Here is a 26,535-nt window from a genome sequence, read left to right as displayed (position 1 = left end):
TTCAGCCACTCACTGGACAGAAACAGTGGTTGCAGAGGGCCACAGTAGTCAGACCTGTGGAGCAAAGGTCCTACGAGGTGAAGACAGAAAAGGGACAAGACTTCAGGAGGAACAGGCGACACCTGAGGAAGAGCAGAGAAATAGGGGAGGATTTCCCCACTGTTGAGGAGCCTGGCACAGAGCCTGTAAACAGAGCACCAGCTGACGCCCAGCAGGGTGCTGAACACAACCTGGAGGCGGACGCTGCACCTCAACAAGAAGATCCAAACATCTCAGGTCAAGCAACTCCTGATGTTTTTATTTTTTTATTTTTTTTATTTCACCTTTATTTAACCAGGTAGGCTAGTTGAGAACAAGTTCTCATTTGCAACTGCGACCTGCGACCTGACCAAGATAAAGCATAGCAGTGTGAACAGACAACACAGAGTTACACATGGAGTAAACAAATGTAATCAACACTCCCCACACAAGGTCTGGTAGCGCCATCCGAAGACCTATACACCTGAATGAATTTGTGTGAAGGTAAAAAATAATAATAATTAATGGACAGTCGGAGACAGTAAACAAACATTCAGTTCACATTCCAGTTTATTGCAGACATGGACTACAAGCCAAAGTTAGGTGGAGTCTGTCTCTGTCTTTAAAAAAAAGGAAAAAAAGAGAACATGTAGCAATATTGATGTTGCATCTGTTTTATTCAAGTTTTTATTTCATTAAGTTCACAGAAATGGTAAATCTGCATTCAAAATGTATGGAAAATGGACAACATTCTAAGAAGTGGTGACTCAAAAGAGGACAACGATGTATTTAATTACATATCAAGGTGTGGTATCCTTACATTCATTTTGTTAAACTGCAGAGAGGGAAATTGTTCTTGCCGTAGGCTATCATTGATGTTGAGGTTTCTACACTCAAATTCGATCAGTCTGTTCCTGTCAAATCAACTAATGTTCCACAAATGTTTCAAGTGCAGTGTACACAGTAAGTGCAATGTTAAACAGGCTTAGCATACCTGTGACTTTTTAGTTCATTTCTGTGAACATAATTCGGGGGGGTTGTATTTGGAAGAACGTGAAAGCTATGGGGACTAAACTAGGCATATGTCTATAATACAACTCTGTGCTGCCAGCCTGACTTCAGATGCTGTTGACATGATTGGCCCCGACCCCAGGGTACTGTGTGTTGCTCTGGTCACCGGTGTAGTCTCCACTGAGCTGGTACCTGTCCTTCAGCAGGTCTGCAAACTGCTCCTCCTGAGAACACACAGCAACAAACGGCTACGTTTAGTTTTGCTTTTCAAGTCATGTTACGTCTCGCTTCATTGTCGCAATTTTTCTTTTTCACAACAGCAACATTGGTCATTCCAAGCCGACCTACGTGCCCCCTAAAGACGTGGGCAAGTAAGAGAAATTGAAAATTAATATGTAGCCTAAACACTTGTCATAACTCATCTTTATCTTAATGATTGTGGTAGATGTCTCCAGTCTTACCAGTACGTTCATTCGCTCAGCTGCTGCCACGGCGACGTTCAGCTTCCTCTCATCCTCCTCCCTCTCTTCCTCGATAACCCCCAGCCTATGACGCCGATTAACAATTGCATTTTAGTTCATCTTCAAACCAAATAAACTCATTCATTTGAAAGGTTGTGAATGAAACGCTATGACCTTTCGATCTGTCCCTCTTACTCCACTGTCTCACCTGAAAGTGGCGCTGGCGAGCTGTTCCTCACGGACAGCCAGATGATTACGCAGTTCGTTAACCTCAGCCAACAAGACTGCATTCTGATCTTGACTTTGGACAATGAAGTCCTCCAGCCGCTTGGCCATCTCCAACTCACTCTCTGTCACCTGCTCCAGCCCCAGGCGGAGCTCCGACAGCTCCTGTGCATGCTGGTTAAATCGCAAATCATCAACATGGTGATCAAGCAGTTTCATCATTGCTGTATTTCTTTGATGAGCTGACGTAATCAATGCCGAAAGAGGAAGGACCAGCATTGCTGGATGGTAAATAACATGAAGATGAACCCACCCTGTCCAGTAGGTTGATCTCTTCATTCTCTACCTTCCTCTCGTTTGTCTCCTTGCTCTGGGACACTTTGATCCAAGGCACTGGAGCAGGAGGAGCCTTTACACCGACACTCTGACACAAGAAGAGGGGATGCTTTCGTGAGATTCAATCACTCCTCCCACCCATCGACTCTCAGCAGAACAACCACATGGCAATGCAAGGTTATGACTATGAACCATGTACTTCCTGAGGATAATGTCAACATAAGATAGAATGTTGACAATTGAAACCACATGACCAAGATTTCCAAACTCACGTTCTGTGGTGATGAAATGTCAAGCGGAGGGTTGGCTTCCTGCTCTGCCTCTTGGTCCTCTGGCGGCAGATTTTCAGTGCTGCTCTGTCTCCTCAGTTGCTGTTTGGGGTCCATCTGCCGTCTGTGCGGAGCACTCTGGGTCCTGGATACTGGCTTCCTCTCTCTGGCACTCATCCTGTCTCGCTTGACCCCCTGGAAACTTTCTTTCCGCTGGCCGGCCTTCACATCCGTAGGCAGCTGCTGCAGGGAGTTGTGCAGAGGGCTGTACTTGCTCACGTCTTTAGGGGGCACGTAGGTCGGCTTGGAATGACCAATGTTGCTGTTGTGAAAAAGAAAAATCGCGACAATGAAACGAGACGTAAAAAAAAAGATTGTGAAACTATGTACGCACACAAGTAGGTCTACAAAAGTGCGTATGTGCAATACACATAGGGTGCACATGCAGAAGTGCACTCGCCAACCTCACCTGCTAACAGTAATCCGTAGAGCATCTGGGCCCAGAGATTCTGTAATCTGGTTCAGGATTGAAGGCAGAGGGTGCAATTTGTCTATGGTGTCCTGAGGAAGAGATATGAACAGCATGTTAGCCACCACTAAACCTTACCATGGGAGGTTTCAGCTTCGTTTCAAGTTTGATTTGCCACATTTGTCACATACAGCGAAATGCTTAATTTCCCAGCACTCCCCAACACTGCAGTATTCAATATCAAATCAAACAGTATTTGTCACATGTGCCAAATACAACACGTGTAGACCTTACCGTGAAATGCTTACTTACAAGCCCTTAACAATACATAAAAAAATAAAAAAAAGTAAGTCAGGAAATATTTGCTACAGAAATAATCCAAATAAAAAGTAACACAATAAAATAACAATAACAAGGCTTTATCCAGGGGTTACCGGTACAGAGTCAATGTGGGGGTGTACAGATTGAGTTAATGTACATGTAAATAGATAATAAACTGCGCGTAGCAGCAGCGTTAAAAAATGGGGTCAATGCAAATAGTCAGAGTAGCTATTGGATTGAACTGTTTAGCAGTCTTATGGCTTGGGGGTAGAAGTTGTCTGGGAACCTTTTAGACCTAGAGTTGCCTTGCAGTAGCAGAGAGCACAGTCTATGACTTGGGTGGCTGTAGTCTTTGACCATTTTTAGGGCCTTCCTCTGACCCCGCATGGTATAAAGGTCCTGGATGGCAGGAAGCTTGGCCCCAGTGATGCACTGGGCTGTACGCTCTACCCTATGTAGCGCCTTGCTGACGGTTGCCGATAAGTTGCCATACCAAGCGGTGATGCTCTCAATGGTGCAGCTGTAGAACTTAAAAAAAAATATATATATATATTTTTTTTACCCCTTTTTCTCCCCAATTTCATGGTATCCAATTGTTGTAGTAGCTACTATCTTGTCTCATCGCTACAACTCCGTACGGGCTCGGGAGAGACGAAGGTTGAAAGTCATGCGTCCTCCGATACACAACCCAACCAAGCCGCACTGCTTCTTAACACAGTGCGCATCCAACCCGGAAGCCAGCCGCACCAATGCGCCGGAGGAAACACTGTGCACCTGGCCACCTTGGCTAGCGCACACTGTGCCCAGCCCGCCACAGGAGTCGCTGGTGCGCAATGAGACAAGGACACCCCTACCGACCAAGCCCTCCCTAACCCGGGCGACGCTAGGCCAATTGTGCGTCGCCCCACGGACCTCCCGGTCGCGGCCGGAACCCAGGGACTCTGATGGCACAGCTGGCGCTGCAGTACAACGCCCTTAACCACTGCACCACCCGGGAGGCCGCTGTAGAACGTTTTGAGGATCTGAGGACCCATGCCAAATCTTTTCAGTCTCCTGAGGGGTAGTAGGTTTTGTCGTGCCCTCTTCACGACTGTCTCGGTGTGCTTGGACCATGATAGGTTGTTAGTGATGTAGACTCCAAGGAACTTGAAGCTCACAACCTGCTCCTCTACAGCCCCGTCGGTGTGAATGGGGTTGTTCTTAGCCCGCCTTTTCCTGTAGTCCACGATAAGCTACTTTGTCTTGTTCACGTTGAGGGAGAGGTTGTTGTCCTGGCAACACACAGCCAGGTCTCTAACCTCCTCCCTATAGGCAGTCTCATTGTTTTCGGAGATCAGGCCTACCACCGTTGTCTTGTTGGAGTCGTGTGTGTGTGTGTGTGTGCCCACGCAGTCGTGGGTGAACAGGGAGTACATGAGGGGACTAAGCACCCACTCCTGAAACATGTTCCAGTCTGTGCTTGCAAAACAGTCCTGAAGCTTAGCATCCGCGTCATCTGACCACTTCTGTATTGAGCGAGTCACGGATACTTTCTGCTTGAGTTCTTGCTTTTAAGCAGGAATCAGGAGGATATAATTATTGTCAGATTTGCCAAATTGAGGGTGAGGGAGAGCTTTGTACGCGTCTCTGTGTGTGGAGTAAAAGTGGTCTTGAGTAATTTTCTTTTCTTCCTCTGGTAGCACACGTGACATGCTGGTAGAAACTATAGTACAACTAATAAAAATAAGAGATCTTACAATGTGCAGTGATACTGGAGTATTTGAGGTAGATGCACATGTAGGCAGGGATTATGAGAAAGTGACTGGTAGCAGGATAAATAATAATAGTAAACAGTGGCAGCAGCATAAGTGGAGGTGGGTGTGTGTGCGTGTGTGTGTGCACGCAAGTGTCAGGTCTACTCCCTCTCCCCCGTTCCGTGCTCGACATTGCTGGTTTACTAACCGCCGGTCCTGGCTGCCCATCATTACGCACACCTGCTCCCCTTCATTACTACCTTGATTACTTACCATTTGTCTAGCACTCTGTTTATGTCAGTCATCAAGTAGTATTGTTTATGTTTCCTTGTTAGACGCTTCTTTTCTCTTGTTTTGTACTTCGTCAACACCACGATCAGCTGGCGCAACTGGGTGCAACTATGGATGAGGTCCTCCACCATCTCAACACCACCCGAGAGGATTCACTTTCAAATAACGGAGGGCCTTCTACCGTGATTCATCCCGACAAGCCAGTCTCCCAAGCCCAGGTCAGCGAGGCCCAAATGTCCCTCCTGGACAAATAAGATGGGATGGCATCCCTTTGCCATGGCTTCCTCTATTTCGCTCATCAGACGAGAGTCCCCACCAATGAGAGGTCCAAGGTTGCCACGGTCATTTCTCTGCTGACTGGGCGGGTGTTGGAGTGGGCTATGGCCGTCTGGGAGAGAGGAGAGGATGAGCTGGGTTCCTACGAGGGGTTCATGGCTCTGTTCAGGGCGGTCTTCGACCATCTACCAGAGGGCAACTACTCCAACTCCTGCAAGGTACCTCTGCGGAGTACAATCTCACCTTCGGGATGAGCCCGCTCCTCGGCCTTGTGGCCGTCCCCCTGGCCAGCGTTGTCAGTCACACCTGGACTTCATTACTACCTTGACTACTTACCATTTATCTAGCACTCTTTCTGTCAGTCATCAGGTAGTATTGTTTCTATTTCCTTGTTAGATGCTTGTTCCATGTTTTGTTATCATTAAACTCACACTGCACTTGTTTCCTAACTCCCTATGCCCTCGTTACAGCAAGAGTGTCAGTGTAGGCGCGATAGGCGGATATACATCTAAACAGGGCTGAAAAGTGACTGGTAGCAGGAGTACAAGAATGTCAAAGCATAACCGTTGCCTTTGATTCAGTTGATTTATGCCTACCTGCTTCATTGGGGAAATTATGTCGACCAGCAGGCTGTGTAGGACAGCCAGACGCAGAGGCAAGTCAACATAGCCATCGAAGGATGTCATTGGGATCTCTATGTCTGGGCTGGACACTGTCTGAAGGAAGCACCTCATCCTCTCCCAGTGCTGCTGCAGGAAGTCATTCATGAACAGCATGTACTCCTCCTTCTCCCCAAACCTGTTAATGGAAGAGGATGGGGAATGGGTTAGTGTTGGAGGAGGGAACGCCTGGTTTGGGAATATGGAAAGAAGTTTATTCTTATCGGCAGACTCAATAGCCTTGGTTTCTCAAATGACTGCCTCGCCTGGTTCACCAACTACTTCGCAGATAGAGTTCAGTGTGTAAAATCGGAGGGCCTCTGGCAGTCTCTATGGGGGTACCACAGGGTTCAGTTCTCGGACCGACTCTTTTCTCTGTATATATCAACGAGGTCGCTCTTGCTGCGAATGATTCCCAAATCCACCTCTATGCAGACCATTCTGTATACATCTGGCCCTTCTTTGGACACTGTGTTAACTAACCTCCAAACGAGTGTCAATGCCATACAACACTCCTTCTGCGGCCTCAAACTGCTCTTAAATGCTTGCAAAACCAAATGCATGCTTTTCAACCGTTCGCTGCCCGCACCCGCCCGCCCGACTAGCATCATTACTCTGGACGGTTCTGACCTAGAATACGTGGACAACTACAAATACCTAGGTGTCTGGCTAGACTGTAAACTCTCCTTCCAGACTCATATCAAACATCTCCAATCCAAAATCAAATCTAGAATCGGCTTTCTATTTCGCAACAAAGCATCCACTCACGCCGCCAAACTTACCCTTGTAAAACTGACTATCCTACTGATCCTCGACTTCGGCCATGTCATCTACAAAATAGCTTCCAATACTCTACTCAGCAAATTGGATGAGGTTTATCACAGTGCCATCCGTTTTGTTACCAATGCGCCTTATACCACCCACCACTGCGACCTGTATGCTCTAGTCAGCTGGCACTCGCTACATATTCGTCGCCAGACCCACTGGCTCCAAGTCATCTATAAGTCTATGTTAGGTAAAGTTCCGCCTTATCTCAGCTCACTGGTCAAGATAACAACACCCACCCGTAGCACGCGCTCCAGCAAGTATATCTCACTGGTCATTCCCAAAGCCAACACCTCTGGTCGCCTTTTCTTCCAGTTTTCTGCTGCCAGTGACTTAAACAAATTGCAAAAATCGCTGAAGCTGGAGACTTACATTTCCCTCACTAACTTTAAACATCAGCTATCTGAGCAGCTAACCGATCGCTGCAGCTGTACATAGTCCATCTGTAAATAGCCCACCCAATCTACCTACCTCATCCCCATATTGTTTTTATTTACTTTGCTGCGCTTTTGCACACCAGTATCACTACTTACACACCATCATCTGCTCATCTATCACTCCAGTGTTAATCTGCTAAATTGTATTTACTTTGCTACTGTGGCCTACTGTTACCTCCTCATGCCATTTGCACACACTGTATATAGACTTTTTTTTTTTCTATTGTGTTATTGACTGTACGCTTGTTTATTCCATGTGTAACTCTTTGTTGTTGTTTCTGTCGCACTGCTTTGCTTTATCTTGGCCAGGTCGCAGTTGTAAATAAGAACTTGTTCTCAACTAGCCTACCTGGTTAAATAAAGGTGAAATAAAAATTGTAAAAGAAATGATTGACTTGGACCACATAGTTTGAAGAATTAAAATGAGCGTCAAGTGTATTATTTCCATCATTGTGTCAGATGTTTTGCGGGTATATTATGTAATGTATCTAGTAGCTCATCTCTAAGGTTGGTATCCATGGATACATGGATGGATGAATGATGATGGGGTGCAGACAGAGATGAAGCCCCACGCACTCACAGGGTGAAGTTGGCCAGGTTCTGGATGACCTTGGCGGTAAAGGTGAGGGTGCGCAGGGTGGCCGGCTCCGGGTAGGGCTGTGTCAGACCAAACAGGGAGGGGCTGAGGATGGCGGGACACAGAAAACGGAGGAATAGCGAGGCAGAGATGAGGCGCTGGCCGATTCCAGGTCGTCCCTGCTCCTCGCACAGCTCCACCCAGCTGGAGAAGATCCTGTTCAGCTCTTCAGGGAAAGACCTGTGAGGGGAAACGGTGGCGAGAGCGGTCAATTGCAGCCTTGTATTTCCTGTGAGTGAATATGAATCGGCATTAATTTGATAGCATTCTTCTGGCTAAGACTGCTATCCCCATTTCCTATCTTTATACATGGTTTCCCATCAGGTCTCTTTGTCCCTCACCCGTGCATCTCAGTGATTTTCTGCACTGCCTCCTCACAGCTCTCCTTCAGGTGCCGCTGGTTGTTTGACAGCTCGGAGGCGGGGCATTTGAGAGGGTCCACTTCACAGCTGTCTACTGAGGCATACAGTCGAGTGATGAAATCCCCTGTAAGAAGACCAATGGCACAGTTTTCCATAACAGTTTCTTAGAGGAAGGTCTACGAAAAGTGTTAAAACAGATCCACTGTTACCCAGGGCGAAACGTTGTATTTCCACAGATATTCCTTACCCAGGGTGTCGATGAGGTACTTCTGGCCCACCAGCTTCATGTACTCATCAATGGCCTTGGTGGCCAGTGTGTTCTCCCTGAAGATCAATGCCTCTTTCTCCCCAAGGCGCTCCACCTCTGCACTACCCAACTCGATAAGGAACTCCTGGAACATAAACACACAGAATAAGCACTTTTAGCAAGTTATGACTAGCTGACTATTGTAAAGGTCTACTTTAAATGCTTATCATGAAGCAGCGGTCACCCCTTTGTTTTGCTTACCTTGGCCTTGCCAATGCTTTGCAAGACGTGGACCAGTGCCCCGGCTAGTTCCTCCTTCTTCCTGACTGACAGCAGTGGCTGCAGGTTCCTGCACATGCCCACATAGTCCACTGTCACAAACTCTGCAAACTCCTTATACCTCTCGATGGGCAGCACCTGCAGGTTCTGAAAGCGGGCCTTGACACGGAGCGACGCTTGGGGCCCCAGTTGCTCCTTCGTCCCTCCGGCACCAGACGCCTTGTAGGGAATAATCGGGTGCCACTTCTCCTGGAAGGCCCTTCCACGGATGTCGGCCAGGGATATGGCCACACTGCCAAGGGGATGCAGGGTGGACTCATCCCGGGAGTGACGCTTCTTCTTGGGCTCCTCATCGCGGAAGAGGTGCAGGGTGATCTGGGAGACCGACGGCAAGTTGTCCAGCTCAAAAAACTCTCCCCAGAACAGCTGGCAGCCTCCGACCACCCCACCGCTGCCCCCGAGCACCCCACCAGAGGATCCATCGCCAACCAAGCTGGAGTGATGGGAAGGCTTGCCCACGGCTCGGCTACTGGTTCGGGCGAACAGGGTGCCGTCCAGGTGCAGCTCGCAGTAGTATCGCCTCTTGGGGAGCAAGTCCTTGGCCTCGTTCACCCATAGACTGAGGGAGTTCTCTGTCCGCTCACAGTTGTCCTAACGGAGACGGAACATGTTAGAACATCAATCAGTGAGTACACAATATGGATTCCTAGGATATCATGGCAATGTGGCATACATTAAAGGATATGTTTTCTTTTGTACAAAAATATCAATTTCTTTTGTAATATTCCATTTTGTGACTCCAGTGGTTCCTCTCCATTCTATAAGTAACTGCCAAAATGAAATACAAAACACTTATGAGGGACACAAAGTACTGTATATTGAAAGCCTGTTCCAGACACTTGTAGAATCTATGCCAAGGCTCATTGAAGCTGTTCTGGCGGCTCGTGGTGGCCCAACGCCCTATTAAGACCATTTGTGTTGGCAGTTACCTGTAGAAGCAGGCTACATGAAGAATGGAACAGCTGGATCGGGGAAACCACTTGAGTCACACAAAAGGGAATATAACGTTGCGGATCAACTTTGGAGTGACAATTTCATGTGTACAACATTTAAAGACCTGCGTCACTACACTGAGAGATTTGCTGTTTCTAAAAGGACGTATTTGGGTGTTTTTGGAGCCTTTGTTTGTTTTTTCGGGGGCCCCCACAATATACAACAAGGATGAGGAAATGATTTGCTGTTTGATATGTTTCTCAAAAACAAGTGCAGTAACAAAGGTGTCTGGACCCTTCTATAACATGCCATTTACATAAATAAATAAAATGTTTTTTTACAACCAAAAAACACTTCTCCTTTAATTGGTATTGAAGATTAATGTTTTTAAATAGTTTCTTTACCTTATTGGGCTGAGCAGCCCGTCTCAGGTCCTCTATCCAGCGGTCCCGCTCAGCAGCTGAGGTGCACCCAAAACAGTGGTTGTTCTCTGAGTTTATCACCTAGGACATCAATATGAAGGCGGAAATACATGACAGGACAGAGTGAAGAAAATATGTTATTGGGCAGTATTTAACATGAACCTGGTCAAATCACTTTTAAGACATGGGACGAGTATAGAAGTTCAATCAAATGTATTCATAAAGCCCTTCTTACATCAGCTGATGTCACAAAATGCTGCACATAATCCCAGCCTAAAACCCCAAACCGCAAGCAATGCAGGTGTTACAGGTCAAAGGTCAGCTCTACCTCAAAGCAGTACTTCTCCCCTAGGATGGAGCTGTGTACAGGCCTGATGACCGTACTGGTGTCTGTGCTCAGATCCAGGTTTCCTGCAGCGCTGACTGGGATGGACACGGACTCCCGTGAGCCATGGAGCCTGCTGAACAGACAGGGAGGAGGAGACGAGAGGAGTCGATGAGGAACAGCCTGCCTTACACACCAAGAGCACTATGAGACTGACCGCATACCTGCTCCCTTTGTTCAACCCAACGGTGTTTAACTGGGTATTGCTCTTTCGCATGGCTCCACCATAGAAACGCCGCTTGATCAGCCCCTTGAGACAGAGGGCAGGAAGAAGACAATTAAAGAAGGGGCAGGGAGAGATGGGTTGATGCAATTCAATTCATCCCCAGGGGCATACTGATTAGCAGGCCCTGAGTCATACAGAATCCTCAGGAAATCCAGAGCTGTTATGAATCATGTGATAACAGTATTTTATCTGTGGAGTATGCAGTGCTCACCCTCACTCCTCCATCTTGGCCCTTCAGTCTGGGGCCTCCAGTGGGGGCCATGTGGTCGGGGCTGCATTCTGCAGGTCCAGGAGATACACACAGTTAGCATGTAAACATGTAAACACAGTTTTGGCTTGGCATGATCCCTCCCCTCCCTTTGAAAAAAATGACAACCTTTTATCAGAGCGTCTCGGGCGGGAAGTGGGCATTGTGGGTTGTCTCTGCTATTGTTGCTTCATCTGGAGACCTACTGTGTATCTTGTTACATATCACTCACGTCTTACATATATCCCTGTTCATTTGGAAACCATTGTGGAGAGACAACCAGTGGTTCTTCTAATCTCCCCAAATGAAATTGCAGTCCTCTGAAACCACCAGGGGAAGTGTAGTCATTTCCCCCTCTCTGCATTTCCTCTGAAGACCGAACAAATAACTGCTCAAATAGATGATGCTGCAAGGCTGGAGATTATTCAGACTGAGTTTGAATAACTAATCAAGTACAGTATGTGTACTGTATAACTGAACATTAATACACTGGCTTTGAAATCCTATTGATAACCACTTTAGCTTTAAGTCTCTCCAACAGTAAGAAATGTCTAACGTAAGAAGGTTGAGGGATGACTAGGCTCCGTGTCAGAATGAGTCAACCATTGATAAGTGTTCTGACAGTCACACCGGATATTGCTTTTGTCTAGTGGCCGAGACAGGGCAGGAACCTTGCACGTGCAGCCTTCATTTCAGAGTACTGAGTACCACTGCAGGGCAGAAAATCAGCCACGTCAATAAAACAACACTTGAGACACTTTATTACCCCTTTTTTTCTCTTTTGCCTCATCGCTGCAACTCCCTTATGGACTCGGGAGAGACGAAGGTCGAGAGCCATGTGTCCTCAGAAACACAACCCAACCAAGTGCTTCTTTGACACAACGCACATCAAACCTGGAAGCCAGCCGCACCAGAGGAAACACTGTACACCTGGGGACCTGGTCAGCGTGCACTGCGCCCGGCCCGCCATAGGAGTCGCTAGTGCGCGATGAGACAAGGATATCCCTGCCGGCCAAACCCTCCCTAACCCAGACGACGCTGGGCCAATTGTGCACCGCCCCACGGACCTCCTGGTCGGGCTGGGTGCGACAGAGCCTGGGCTCGAACCCAGAGTCTCTGGTGGCACAGCTAGCGCTGCGATGCAGTGCCTTAGACCACTGCACCACCCGGGAGGCCCATTGTGACACTTTTTGGGCTAAAATAATACATTTACCTATGGCAGTAACTAAAGCCATCATACAGTACATCACTTTTCTTCAGAGCGTTCGTTAAAAATTCACCTTTGTTGATATTCCTCTTGTCATAGACATAACCAAGTGAAATATTTGTCTGAATCAATAGCAATTGTGACCGTACAAATAAACTTCTATCTAACCCTTTGCTTACCCAATGTGCCTCCACATGCAATCCAGCGTCTAAATCCCATCATTGAGAGAGGGCGAGAGATCTGTCGAACCCGCTTCTCCTAATCACACTTAAGAGTGAACACTGCTTCAACCTCTCATGGTTCTCCGCTCTTCACCAAATGGGCCTCGCCAATGTAGGCATCACATAGAACTAATCGGTATCTAATATTATATAGCCGGACTAAGTCCACAAGCGAATACTAATACAAGTAACATGAACGAGAGAAGCCACGCTACCGACACTGCTTCTTCTCAACCAGCCCTGACTGGTCTTCTGGAACACACACATGCGATGGTATCTACCCCCCAAATTTTGAGGAAACAATTTGAAAGCCACTCGAAAGCATAATCACGTCAGCAATTTCCTCTGTGCCTGCTCTACCGTTACTCTGCTAGACTCTCTAGTGGTTGTGATGCTGCCGAATGGATGTTGTCCTCGCAAAGACATCCCTGAACTCCGTCTTGCTCTGTCTGTATTTCTGAGGATCAACCATTTTGATGAGAAAATGGGACTTCACTGTTGTATCTCCTTTGTGTCTCTGATGTTGACGTTGGGAAAGCTATTAGAGAAAGCAAGGTATTGAGCACAGTTCCAGGAACCCCATTCATACGAAACACTCCTACTGTCTTAAACCATGAGGCAGTATTGTAGTACTGACCCATGTTGACATCTACCAGGTTCTGCATGCTGAGGTTTGACAGGCAGCTGCTGACTCGGTTCCGGGTCCACATCATTGGCTGAGAGAGGGAGTAGAAGAGATGCACACTCACATAATAACCTAGAGAGAAACCATGACTATCAACTTCATACAGTCCAGTGTGAGTTTCCATTGTGAGTGCAGTGCTCCCAGCAATAGTACTAACTGTTAAATGCAACGCTTTAAGGTGGTGTTGACTCCATGTTGTTTAATAATGGAAGTGCATTGCTAAGTGTTGTGTCATTTTCAGTGTTGTTGGTCTGTGTCGTGTACCTCTTCCTCCGGGGTGATGAGGATCTGTCCGTCCTCCAGGACACAGTTGTTGATGTCCCAAACGGGGACGTCCTGGGGAGGGGCCCATGACAGCCTGGCTAGCTCTAGGGACGCAGCTGCAAGCCCGCTCCCACCCGCATCTATACACTCACACACCATGACGACAGCACACTAGATCAGTACAGAATGACCAGATCACTCCAATAGTCACTTGAAATCCTGGCCTTTTTTTATTTGAACTGTCCGTGTGACACAACTAACTACATGGTCTACAATAGATGCCACTAATTCGACTCATTTTGATGACCCTAGTCATGTCTCTGTGATTGGACACCGTTATTTTTTAACAATACTCTATTCCTGTGTCTGACATTTGAGTTTTCCGAATTACAGTATAATCTAAGGAAACCAGCAATGGTCATTCTGGGGGTGGGGTAATTGAGTGCACACGCTAGCCCTTGGATGTTTTTCATTCGGAGTAATTATGGCATGATGTTGTTATCTGACACAGTGCAACATGGCCACTCCCATTTCTGGTTTGTAGTTGTTGTTTTTGATGCTATCTTCTCCGCCCCTCCTCACTCCCCATCTATAACAACCACAACTCTCGCACATCCTGTGTCAGTTTGTTTTCTAATCTAAGTATGGCTGTATTAACTTCTCCTAAATCATATCGTTTTTTTTTCATCCATATCTATATCTTCAGGTTTATTCTAGTCTCCAACGGGAATAGACTGTCTGAAAAGCCCACTCAAAATGGTCTCTGACCGTGTGGTTGAGTATAATGCTTTTGGCTTTGTGCAAACTTGCTTCTTTAACGTGTAAAATGCTTTCTAACCATGTCTACCTTCATCATGGGTTCTTAGACGCACACTAAATGCGTGGTATACAACACCAGATTTCAGCATTTCACTGAAGGAAAATGACGGAAAATCTAAACTAGACTGAAATCGAGAGACTAACTAAACTATACAAATTCAAAACCTAGAATTTCAAACTGTACTCGAAATGGTTGACATACAGCGATGCAGAAGAAAGAGCATGGCACTGTCATGTGTGGCGCTAGGTGCGCATTTAGATAACAAGGCAATCCGCTTATGGTGTGCATTCTGTGCCTTCACCTTGTAGGAGGGTCGGGGGGGTGTTTCTGTTCAGCAGCCGGGGCCTCTTGAGCTTCTGCGAGACGGTGCGTATGTACTTCCTGAACAGTGCCCCTCCGCCCCCTTTCTGTGGCGTGTCCGCGAGGGATGGTTCCGGTGCCTCTGGGCTTGCCCCCGGTCCCGATGTTGCCTGGGCTGAAGAGGAGGGGAACTGGGTAGTGAACAGCGACCCTGGAGGCTCAGACTGGGCCCTTCTGAAGGGGTTCTTCCTGGAGGCAGGGTTCTTCTCCAGCCTGGGGGTCTCCCCTCCTCGTCCAACGGTTGAGGCTCTTTCCCCGGGATCCTCGCTCAGGGCCTTCCGCCAGTTCTGCATCTTATTACTCCATCTGGTGGTGGAGGTCTTCTCCACCTTCTCTATTGTTGTTGATGCTGTGACTCCACCATCTCCTCTCGTCCCGTCGAGGGTTGCTGCCTTGGCTCCAGTGTGCCACTTGTAGGTGTTGAGAGGGTCGACGTCCTCAGGAGGAGGGGCGTCTTGAGGATGCTCAGCAGGTGTCTCCTTCTCCTCCTCTGTGGGGCCCGTCTCCTCTGCTATCTGTTTCGCTTCTGGCTCAGATTCAGCCTCCTGGTTTGTGCCCATTTTCATCTTGGTATTTGTGAGTATCTTTTTTTTGTTAGCTTGCTCCTCTCACTGTTTTCAAGAATGGAGTAAATCGTCTTTACCTCCCTACTTAAGGTCCCCTCAAAATGTAATCACTTAGGGTGACTAATAATCTGGACATTACTTGTTTTTCTTTCTTGATGACTTTTGTTGTTGTTGATTTCTGTGTTCCAAAACGTCATCCGGCAACATCAGTCTGACTGCTTCGTGTGTAGTTCCTTTGCTGTGAGTCTTCACGCCCTCAACCTCCCACACTCAACGGTTGCTTCCTTTCACAGTGTCACTAACTCTGTTTTTTTCTCTTCATGTATTTGAGTTTTCTGACTGGTCTCGCTGCTCTCTCACCTCTCCCCTTCTTCCCCTTGACATCCTATTCAAGAGTTCTCTTTTTACTTTCCCTCAAATCATCCCACACCCTCTGTCAGGTTCTCAATGGCTTTTACTGGCCCCTTGTCCTGAAAAGCAGAGTATTGTTAGATTCCTCCGCTGCTTGGAGTGAAATCTCCTCATAAAATCCTCAGGACCTCTTCACGTGTATGGTTTAGGTAACTAAAACCATTGTTAAGTCTGCGACGTTGTCACACAGGAAGTGTGTCAGTTCACTCAATGATTTTGAAAGCACCAGAGAGGAACAGGGGGACGTCTTCAAATGTCCCCATCCACTTGCCTACTCTTTCTTTGTATATGAAATGCAAATACATGCTTGGTTCTGATTTGTTCATCGAGCCTAGATATTAATGGTTTGCATCTGTACCTTCATTTTACACAGATGGCTCTTATTTCTTCACACCTTCCTCTTTTTTTTCTTCTTTTTTTAAAACATTGATTGAGACATGATCTGATGCTATCATAATAATGGGAAGCTGAGACATCCATTTCACAACTCGATCATGGGGCCTGTCCCATTCACCAGTTCTATCAACCATTCGGATCAACCCTGAAGTTCATACATTAACGACAACAAAGATGTCAAATATTTGTAGGATGATATTTAATAGAACATCATCACCATCTGTAGGTCGTCTGACACAGATATATACATACATGTGGTTGTTTGTGTTCAGTGGCTGTTGGGCTCAGTTTCCCGTCTAAACTAGCAGCACTTCCTGCCAGACAAACAGGTTCGATAGACTCTAAACCACTTCCTGTGTTGACGCTGCACAGTAGTGACACATGCACCTGTTTAATATTTCAATCTCACACACTGGTCAATGTGTGTTTCATGAGATTATGACTGTGAGTTTGAATTGGACCGACAGCCAAGAATTCTGATCCAACACCACTGGATAGGGGAAAACAGGGTTCCACATTACAGTTCTCTCTGATCAGTGCCAGACCAGAGAACCATTTTCAAAGATTCTCTTTTAACTGTCTCCTTATGCAACCTAAAACGCACTTAGAAGACAAACTAACAACTTCCAATAGCTTTGTCAAAGCCCCACCACTACAAGCGTAATGTATCTAAACCTTTACTCAGAAACACTGGAGGGCACTATTACACCAATATAACTGATCTGTCGTCAGGAGATGTAATTGAACATACTGTAACACCTATTTTAAAGTCCTTCTTCCTCCTCTGACGAGGAGCAGTAGGAAGGATCGGAGGACCAATGCGCAGCGTGGTAAGTGTTCATGATACTTTTAATAGAACACAGAAAAATACAAAATAACGACGTGAAATAACAAAACCCGAAACAGGTCCGCGTGGAACACACAGACACAGGAAAATAATCACCCACAAATCAAGGGTGAAAACAGGCTGCCTAAGTATGGTTCTCAATCAGGGACAACGACTGACAGCTGTCTCTGATTGAGAACCGTACCAGGCCAAACACAGAAATACCAACTCATAGAAAAACAAACAAAGACAACCCACTCAACTCACGCCCTGACCATACTAAAACAAAGATAAAACAAAGGAACTAAGGTCAGAACGTGACAACCTGCATTGGTTGCCTGTAGTTTTGTAATTGATTTTAAACACACTATGTGGCCCTGCATCTGAATACATGTCTAACATGCTTTTAAGATACTGTATGTGCCTGGTCGGAACCTCAGAACCTCTGACATGGGTCTTTCGGTTGTTCCAAAGGTGAGAACCAAAATGTTTGGTGAGGATACCTTCGGCCACTGTGGTCCTGGCCTTTGGAACAGCCTGCCGGAGGATCTGATGGCCTCAGAAACTATAGACATTTTGAAGAGCTACTTTTTAGCAGTGCTTTTGCTTAGTCCTGTCTATTTTAGCCCATTGTGTATATCTTATTTATTTTCATGTATTTTAATGCATTAGTCTCATGTCCACTGTTAGCGTTTTACTATTTTAATTGGTCTCATTTCTATATTTCTAACCTTTTTTTATTTTATTTGCTAAGCACTTTGAAATGCATCATCTGTAAGAAATGTGCTATGTAAGTAAAGTTTTGATTTGGTTTTGATGAGGACAACAGCCCACAGTAGAGCCATTCAACCACAAACTTACAAAGTGTCTCAAATGATTTCGTACATATTTACTAGTGTGTAATGCAGTAATACTGTGATTAATACGCACTTAATAAGTACTTCTCAAGCAGCTTAATAGTCTGGATAACAAATTAGTAAAAAATGTATTTCAAACATTACAAAGTTATATGGGAAAAAAATCCTAAACTGTTTTTTTTTTGTTGTGGTTCAAATCCCCTTTATTTTTATAAATAAAAATAGGCAGTTAGAAGGAAAGGGGGAGATGGTGGAGAAATTCAGTCGCTGAGGCAAAGTGTGGCCCGGAGTTGTGTGTGCTTCAGTCACACTTTCTTCTGCCTCTTTGTGCCACTGCACACCTCTTCCACTGCGTTCGACACCTCAGGCACTCCGCTGCACGCCTCAGGAAGGCTCTCGTTGGATCCAAAATAGGACTAAACAGACAATGCAGAGCAGTGAAAGAGTAAGAACAACACATCTGTCCTTTAGCTGTTTCACAAAACATACCACAGACATTCAAAGTCAAAGATTATAGTAGCTACTTTGTAATATTATCCAGTTTGAGACAACCCTGATACACTCTAATGCACACCTCAGGATGGCTCTCAGTGGATAGGATCACCACCTTGCTTAGGCCATTTCCAGTTTTCAGAAGATTTCCAGTAGCCTCTATCTTCATTTTGTCACTGCACACCTCTTCCACTGCATTTGACGCCTCATGACCTCTGCTGGTCACCTCAGGACCTCTGCTGGTCACCTCAGGACCTCTGCTGGTCACCTCAGGACCTCTGCTGGTCACCTCAGGACCTCTGCTGGTCACCTCAGGACCTCTGCTGGTCACCTCAGGACCTCTGCTGGTCATCTCAGGACCTCTGCTGGTCACCTCAGGACCTCTGCTGGTCACCTCAGGACCTCTGCTACACATCTCAGGACCTCTGCTGGTCACCTCAGGACCTCTGCTGGTCACCTCAGGACCTCTGCTACACATCTCAGGACCTCTGCTGGTCACCTCAGGACCTCTGCTGGTCACCTCAGGACCTCTGCTGGTCACCTCAGGACCTCTGCTGGTCACCTCAGGACCTCTGCTGGTCACCTCAGGACCTCTGCTGGTCACCTCAGGACCTCTGCTGGTCACCTCAGGACCTCTGCTGGTCACCTCAGGACCTCTGCTGGTCACCTCAGGGCCTCTGCTGGTCACCTCAGGACCTCTGCTGGTCACCTCAGGACCTCTGCTGGTCACCTCAGGACCTCTGCTACACATCTCAGGACCTCTGCTGGTCACCTCAGGACCTCTGCTACACATCTCAGGACCTCTGCTATACATCTCAGGACCTCTGCTGATCACCTCAGGACCTCTGCTGGTCACCTCAGGACCTCTGCTACACATCTCAGGACCTCTGCTGGTCACCCCAGGACCTCTGCTGGTCACCTCAGGACCTCTGCTGGTCACCTCAGGACCCCTGCTGGTCACCTCAGGACCTCTGCTGGTCACCTCAGGACCTCTGCTGGTCACCTCAGGACCTCTGCTACACATCTCAGGACCTCTGCTACACATCTCAGGACCTCTGCTGGTCACCTCAGGACCTCTGCTGGTCACCTCAGGACCTCTGCTGGTCACCTCAGGACCTCTGCTGGTCACCTCAGGACCTCTGCTACACATCTCAGGACCTCTGCTGGTCACCTCAGGACCTCTGCTACACATCTCAGGAATGCTCTCAGTGGATCCGAAATAGGACTAAGCAGACAATGCAGAGCAATGAAAGAGTAAGAACAAAACAGATATCTGTCCTTTTTCACAAAACATACCACATACATCCAAAGTCAGATTATAGCAGCTTATTTGTAATATTGTCTAGTTTGAGACAACTCTGATACACCTCAACATGCAAAGACACTTGACCTTTCATTTACGAAACAGGCTTCTTGTTCCTTACCTTTGATAGTTCCGCAATCATATCATAGATTTTGGGGGTTAGCTGATCTTGGCAGCCCTCCTTCAGACACACTTTGGGCTTCAACACCTTGCTGAGGACCTTTCCATCTCCAGCAGCCTCTTTCTCCACACTGACCAGGTCCAGTGGCTCAGCCTGAACGTCCACCACATTGTTATTCGGAGACTCCTCTGAAGCCTCCTCATTGGTGTTGTCAATGTAAGCAGCCCCAGCGACACTGGCCGGGCACTTGGTTGTTGGACTTTTCTCGTCAATTAGAGTTTGTTCTGAAGAGGTCTCAGAATGTCCGTACAGCTCAGAGAGATACAGAACTATCCTATAGCTACTTCACAAATATAACACACCAAATACATCCAAAGTTGATGGTAACTCCTATGTAATATTGACCAACGTCGAACACCATATCATACACAGAAATGACAAAGATGCTTGACATTTTAATCAAAGAAACAATATTGGCATTGCAGATGTCGTATACCTCAGTGGCCCGGCATGTCTCATCATTTAGATGCAAGAAGGTCAACTTCCAACATTTCTTCCAACAATGTGGCGAGCGAGAGTGATGTGAATTGGTTCATGGCACGAACTAACTGTTCCTCCGTGGAGAGTGACAAGGTCTTTTTGATAATTTGTTTTTGCTGGCCAAAGCTCTGCAGAAAGAGGGAGGGTTACTGAGCACATGACCCAATACCAGGTGTCTACAGCAGTACATCTGTCTTTTTCAAATGAATGCTGGAAAAAGTTAGCTAAATGGGAAGAATATACATTATACCTTCCATAGAAGAACAACATGCAATATAAACAATGAACGTGCAAATGAGATTAATGAGACCTTAATTATGACGAGGAAGCAAGTCATCTTAGATGATCGATAAAGTGGTTGTGTAGCTAATAGATTTGATTATTTTTCTAAAATGTCGAATGCGTGCAATATCGGGCCTTTTCATTATGGGAACACCTTACTGAGAACAGGAAAAAATGTTTTTTTTTTGATCGACTTGAATGAAGAATTCGAGTTTGCTATCGATATACTGTAGATGGGTTGTGATTGCGAATAACTTAAAACTCTTGAGTAATACACATAGAATTAGGAATTAAAATGTATGTTATTGGACATTGTGACGGACATAGAATTATAATCTAGGTTCCTTATTGCGCACAGCGTGCGTACATTTCCGAGCACATTTATTTATCCTGTTGTATTATGTGCCACGGGCCAATCCTATTTCTCCCTAATGAATACAGCAGATCCTCTAACATTTTTACGCGATGTCACTTGAAAAAAAAACGTAATTTATGATGCTTTATTGGCATTGGCAATTCGCATACACAAGGGTTAGAGAAATACATAAAACATGCAATACAGCATTAAAATCTGTTGATAAAAAAAATCGCTTAGAAAATACAAGACAACATGTTATTTAAAGTAGGCTATATGAAATTAATTACCTTATGAATCAATACGATTTACAGTATGCTTAGGTATCAACAATGACCAGTGTTGATATTTAACATTATACTGTACTTGTAATACATTGAAAGTGTATGAAAAATAGCTAAATCAGTGTTGACTGAACAAATATGCCATGATTGTCAACCCATGCTGATGAAGAAAATAAATAACATTACAAAATATTCATTATTACAATAATGATATTAATAAGAATGTTCAAAATAATGTTCAATGCGTTGAGTTTACAATCATTTGATTGAAATCGAGGATTTAGGCCTATTTAATAAATGTTTCATTAATATGAACTTACACACCTGTTAAACATTTCGCTCTCACAACCTGATCAATATGTTTTTCACGAATTGGACAGATAGCCAAGTTGTATAATTCATTTGCCAAAACAGTTTCAAAGTATTCCAATAGGGCTAATTGTCTCCCTACGCCCGCTAAAACGGATGTTAGTTTTGTGTTAAATGCGATGTTTACATTAATTTAATTGTGGAACACATCCATCCTGGATCCTCTTGTAGCCTTGGTGACAGGAGTCATTCCTATGCCACTGGGTGTCACTGTCTCTCTCTCTCTCTCTTTCGACAGATGCAGCTATACTAATCACAAATAGAAATGCAACATGCTACAATTTCAACGATTTTACCGAGTTATAAGTTCATATAAGGAAATCAGTCAATTGAAATAAAAAAATTAGGCCCTAATCTATGGATTTCACAAGACTGTGCATAGGCCCGCCCACTTGGGAGCCAGGCCCAACCAATCAGAATTAGTTTTTCCCCCACAAAGGGGCTTTATTACAGACATAAATACTCCTCAGTTTCATTAGCTGTCCGGGTGGCTGGTCTCAGACGATCCCACAGGGGAAGAAGTCAGATGTGGAGGTCCTGGGCTGGCGTGGTTAGATGTGGTCTGCGGTCGTGAGGCCGATTGCCGCACTGCCAAATTCTCAAAAACAACGTTGGAGGTGGCTTATGGTAGATAAATTTACATTCAATTATCTGACAACAGCTCTAGTGGACATTACTGCAGTCAGCATGCCAATCACACACTCCCTCAACTTGAGACCTCTGAGGTATTTTGTTGTGTGACAAAATTGCACATTTTAGAGTTGCTTTTCATTGTCCCAAGGACAAGGTGCACCTGTGTAATGATCATGCTGTTTAAACAGCTTCTTGATATGCCACACCGGTCAGGTGGATGGATTATCTCGGCAAATGAGAAATGCTCACTAACAGGAATGTAAACACATTTCTGCACAATATTGGAGAAAAATAAATTTTTTGTGCGTATGGAAAATCTCTGGGATATTTTATTTCAGCTCATGAAACATGGTGACCAACACTTTACATGTTGCTCTAATAATGTTGTTCAGTGTGCATGTCTCTCTGTTGTGTTACAATACTATCATGTGAAGCAGTGACAACCATAAGGGTGAGTGTTATACGCTGTTATAACTCTAAAACACACTATTATCATGGACATAACAAATTGATACCCCCATACAATCCGATGAAACATTTAGACAAAACTGGCTTTATTCCACACTGCTTTTTACATGCTTGTCTCCTTCATTGGTCCTTTTTTGATGAGCTGGTTTCCTGTAAAAGATTGCTGTAATTAGTGGTCAAGATAACACCGGATGAAAACGTGTCAGCAGCACCAATATCAACAGTGCACAAACAGCTTAATGTTGGTGTTTATCACCTAATGTCTAATGTATGAAAAAGAGCACAATTGTATTGTGACTGAATAGTGTTCTGGCGCAACTGTGATGCCCTTTTGATTGTGTTTAAACGGATACATTTGACATTGACTAACAAACAGTATAGTAGCCTATAATACTGAACAGTCTCTCACCCCAAAGTGCTCCCAGCCCCTGATCTCTGAGTAGAGTGCATCTCCTTGACAGGAGGTGTCCACCAGCTGCCGGTGCCCGTGGAGGGTGAAGTTGGCCTGCAGGCCCCCGCCGTCCACTGCACACTTGGCCAGGTGTTGGTGCACCAGATCCAGGGCGTGGCAGAGAGGAGGAGTAGTTGCCAATGAATGTTTATGCTGCGTTCACGGGGATCCACGTGTTTGAGAGTGTGAGCTGGAAGCAGACGTTACACATAGCAAATCTTGACATGATGTTACACGGTATAACTTGAATGCCACGCCGTAACCGTAAGAGATCTGTCCCCTGGTGTGGGTGCCAAGGTGATGCCAGCCTCGCCCCGCGTAGATGTACCCGTCAGAACCCACCACAAAGCTGAGGGTGACATACATTTAGGAGTTAGAGTGATAAAACAAATGATCTCACAACCCTGATTCCTGTTATAGAGTCTTGTCATTACATATTGCTTCAAGTTATACCGTGTAACATCATGTCAAGATTTGCTATGTGTAACGTCTGCTTCCAGCTCACACTCTCAAACACGTGGATCCCCGTGAACGCAGTTCACTCCAGATCCCAATCACCTGAATTCTGATCACCTGTTCACACACCTGTTTGTCATTATCGCACACTATTTAGTTCTTTGCACCCCGTCATTGTGAGGTGTTTGTTTTGTGACACACTTCTGTTCGGAGCTCTGTTTTTCCCATAATTTAATCCTCATAGTTTTTGCCTGCCTCACTAACGACGCCTGTACTTAAGCCTATCGGATTTCCTGTTATCTACCTATTGCCTGATCTCCCGGACGACGTAACTAGCCTTTTCCCTGCCTGTACTGTTGCCTTTTTGGACCCCCTGTGTATGACCTTCTGCATGCCCGTGGACATGTGGTCCTTTACAAAGAAACACCTGCTGCGCCCTGCGCTTGAAACCAGCTCTCTGTCTCCAATCTTTTTCATTACACTATGATATGACTGCTTCAGTAATTGTACAGGACACTTGTCTCCATCTATGAAGCTTAGTATAAAAGTTTTGTTAATATCTGCGAATGGATGAGGGGGTCAAAGGTCACCTATATACTCTTCATATTTACAGGCCAATTGTCTGTAGACTTCAAATGAATAGCCATTAATCACCTACAATTTCATAATTACAGGGGTAAATGATTCCCTCTCCCCCATCCTGAGACCCACCCCAGTACCTGTGGACAAATTCCAGCATTCTGTCTCTCACTGCTTTTTCCACCCCTGTATCCTTGGCTATCCACTGATTGTCCTCCAGCCTCCACACCAGGTATAGGGAGGGTCTAGTTGTCCAGGGTGCCCAGCAGGGCTTTGGCAATCTCCCTGCGCTTGGGGCCGATGTGGCTGGATACAATCCCCAGGTCTTGCCCCTCCAGGACATGGTTGTAGTAACCCTTCATCACGTCCAGGGTGCCCAGCAGGGCTTTGGCAATCTCCCTGCGCTTGGGGCCGATGTGGCTGGATACAATCCCCAGGTCTTGCCCCTCCAGGACATGGTTGTAGTAACCCTTCATCACCTTGCTGAGTTTACTAGGCTGTTCAGAGGGGGCCAGGGTGGCAAGATCCATGCCCAAGATGGACCCCTTAATTCCCCCTTTGATGGGTGGGCACCCGTGACAGCTGGAACACCCTGGAGTGGGTCACTTTTGTCCCAGCAGCCGTCCAGCCCCAGACGCTGAGCGGGTGGAAAGTCCTGGAGGCTAAGGAACGACAACCCTAGGTTTTTGGCCAAGGTGAGGGGAAACATGCCCAGAGGAAGTGTGCCCTCAAGCTTAGCTTTCAGACCCACCTCGATGCCTAGAAGCATGGGAGCAATGGCCACTGTGGTGCCATCTTGGGTCAGAATGACCCCTCTCTCCTCACCACAGTCCGTCACAAAACGGTGGATGGCTTTGTCGAAGAAGCCAAAGAGAATAGTGTCAAACACGGAAGTGTGGATGCGGCTGATGTTGTTGGAGGCCCCCAGGAGGTGCAGGGTGAGTGGGTCCTCACCAGGGCTAGTGGGGACAGGTCTGGGTTAGAGTCCTCAGCCTGCTCAACGGCACTGATGAAACAGTCCATGTCCCGCAGGTGGTCCTCTGAAACTAAAACAAATGTTTTTCGTTCATGCTACAACTGGCTCCGTGCAAACAGTCACCTGGGGCTTCATTCATATTCATACTATCCAGCCACTTCAATAATGGGAATTGATGGGAAATGATGTAAATATATCACTAGCCACTTTAAACAATGCTACCTTATATAATGTTACTTACCCTACATTATTCATCTCATATGCATACGTATATACTGTACTCTACATCATCGACTGCATCCTTATGTAATACATGTATCACTAGCCACTTTAACTATGTCACTTTGTTTACTTTGTCTACACACTCATCTCATATGTATATACTGTACTCGATACCATCTACTGTATGCTGCTCTGTACCATCACTCATTCATATATCCTTATGTACATATTCCTTATCCCCTTACACTGTGTATAAGACAGTAGTTTTGGAATTTTTAGTTAGATTACTTGTTGGTTATCACTGCATTGTCGGAACTAGAAGCACAAGCATTTCGCTACACTCGCATTAACATCTGCTAACCATGTGTATGTGACAAATAAAATTTGATTTGATTTGATATCTTGGGGTATTTAATGTTTCGTACACCAGTTAAATACTAGTGACTTTTTTTCTGTTCAATTGAGCTCTCAGTTTACCGATAGAAGCATATGTTGCCAATGAAGATGTGTACGGACAACACAGTATGGCAGCCATACTTTCAGACATATTAACCCAAATGAACATGTACTGTAATTTCAGTCCATTAACTCAGGCTGCCTGAACAGAGAACGCTGTAGCACGTTCCAGCCACAATGAAGAGCCATAGAACCACTGTAGTCATTCTGAGTGCAGCTGTATCACACCAGATCCAGAGGCTAAACTAAAACCCACAAACAATCCCCAGACAAGGTCAACCCAGGCTGCCGACGAGAGTTGTAAATCTTCTTGTCTCTTACAGTCCAACGTTCTGTTATGACAAACCACAACCACTCATGACAAACCACAAGCAGAATGTCCAGGTGCTCAATAAGTACCTAAAGCTGGTTTCACTTCCCACTTTGGGGAATTAATGTGTTTGTAATGTGGTGTCCCAATAGATGAAATAACTCTCCAAATGTTGATTGGTTCTTACCCAAAGTCAAAGTTTGTCATCAGAAAACAAATAAGGCCCTTTTTTTGTCACGAGATCAGGCTTAAAGGGACAAGAGAAGTGCTGAAGTTATGCTGGTTTGTATTAGCCATCACAGTATTTTTTCCATTATATACATCTATTACATCCACCTTTCACACATATGGATGTAATTACACACACATATACACACAGACACACACAGACACACACAGATGGTGAAGTCTGGTAAATGTGTTCCATGATGCATAGAGGAGAGGGGCGGTCTGTTTACCGTCAATGTCAGGGAAGCCCAGTAACCTTACTGGAAAT

The 26,535-nt window shown here is 45.8% G+C and overlaps 2 protein-coding genes and 1 pseudogene across 5 annotated transcripts; all 3 read right to left on the bottom strand.

The window, feature by feature from the left end:
• Positions 1 to 676: 676 nt before the first annotated feature.
• LOC118364968 (ras GTPase-activating protein nGAP-like) lies at positions 677 to 15,895 on the bottom strand. 4 transcript variants are annotated; one of them, XM_035746812.2, is made up of 18 exons: positions 14,628 to 15,895; positions 13,507 to 13,646; positions 13,195 to 13,273; positions 11,094 to 11,161; positions 10,821 to 10,906; positions 10,600 to 10,732; positions 10,254 to 10,352; positions 8,839 to 9,507; positions 8,578 to 8,722; positions 8,310 to 8,454; positions 7,912 to 8,148; positions 6,007 to 6,208; positions 2,790 to 2,881; positions 2,324 to 2,642; positions 2,029 to 2,139; positions 1,699 to 1,889; positions 1,491 to 1,575; positions 677 to 1,253 (listed from the first exon to the last, which is right to left on the bottom strand). In XM_035746812.2, the coding sequence occupies exons 1-18, from the start codon at positions 15,250 to 15,252 to the stop codon at positions 1,137 to 1,139; spliced, it is 3,543 nt and encodes a 1,180-aa protein (XP_035602705.1). In that variant the 5' UTR covers positions 15,253 to 15,895; the 3' UTR covers positions 677 to 1,136. The 4 variants fall into 4 exon arrangements, with proteins under 4 accessions (XP_035602705.1, XP_035602706.1, XP_035602708.1 ...); XM_035746813.2 differs by having other exon boundaries at positions 10,600 to 10,729; XM_035746815.2 differs by lacking the exons at positions 13,195 to 13,273; positions 13,507 to 13,646; positions 14,628 to 15,895 and adding an exon at positions 12,516 to 12,896 and having other exon boundaries at positions 10,600 to 10,729.
• Positions 15,896 to 18,047: 2,152 nt separating this feature from the next.
• On the bottom strand, positions 18,048 to 20,177 carry LOC127914379 (neuroblast differentiation-associated protein AHNAK-like). Its single transcript, XM_052490160.1, has 6 exons — positions 20,155 to 20,177; positions 19,659 to 19,998; positions 19,351 to 19,459; positions 18,952 to 19,014; positions 18,317 to 18,699; positions 18,048 to 18,158 (listed from the first exon to the last, which is right to left on the bottom strand). Exons 1-6 carry the CDS (start codon positions 20,175 to 20,177, stop codon positions 18,048 to 18,050), a joined length of 1,029 nt encoding a protein of 342 aa, XP_052346120.1.
• A 395-nt stretch (positions 20,178 to 20,572) lies between these two features.
• LOC127914378 (N-acetylmuramoyl-L-alanine amidase-like) lies at positions 20,573 to 25,667 on the bottom strand (annotated as a pseudogene).
• Between the last annotated feature and the right edge of the window lie 868 nt (positions 25,668 to 26,535).

Source organism: Oncorhynchus keta, chromosome 32, assembly GCF_023373465.1.
Source record: "Oncorhynchus keta strain PuntledgeMale-10-30-2019 chromosome 32, Oket_V2, whole genome shotgun sequence".
In the NCBI taxonomy this organism is placed as follows: domain Eukaryota; kingdom Metazoa; phylum Chordata; class Actinopteri; order Salmoniformes; family Salmonidae; genus Oncorhynchus; species Oncorhynchus keta.
Note: the sequence above shows the minus strand (reverse complement) of the source record. Positions and strands in the feature narration are given on the sequence as shown.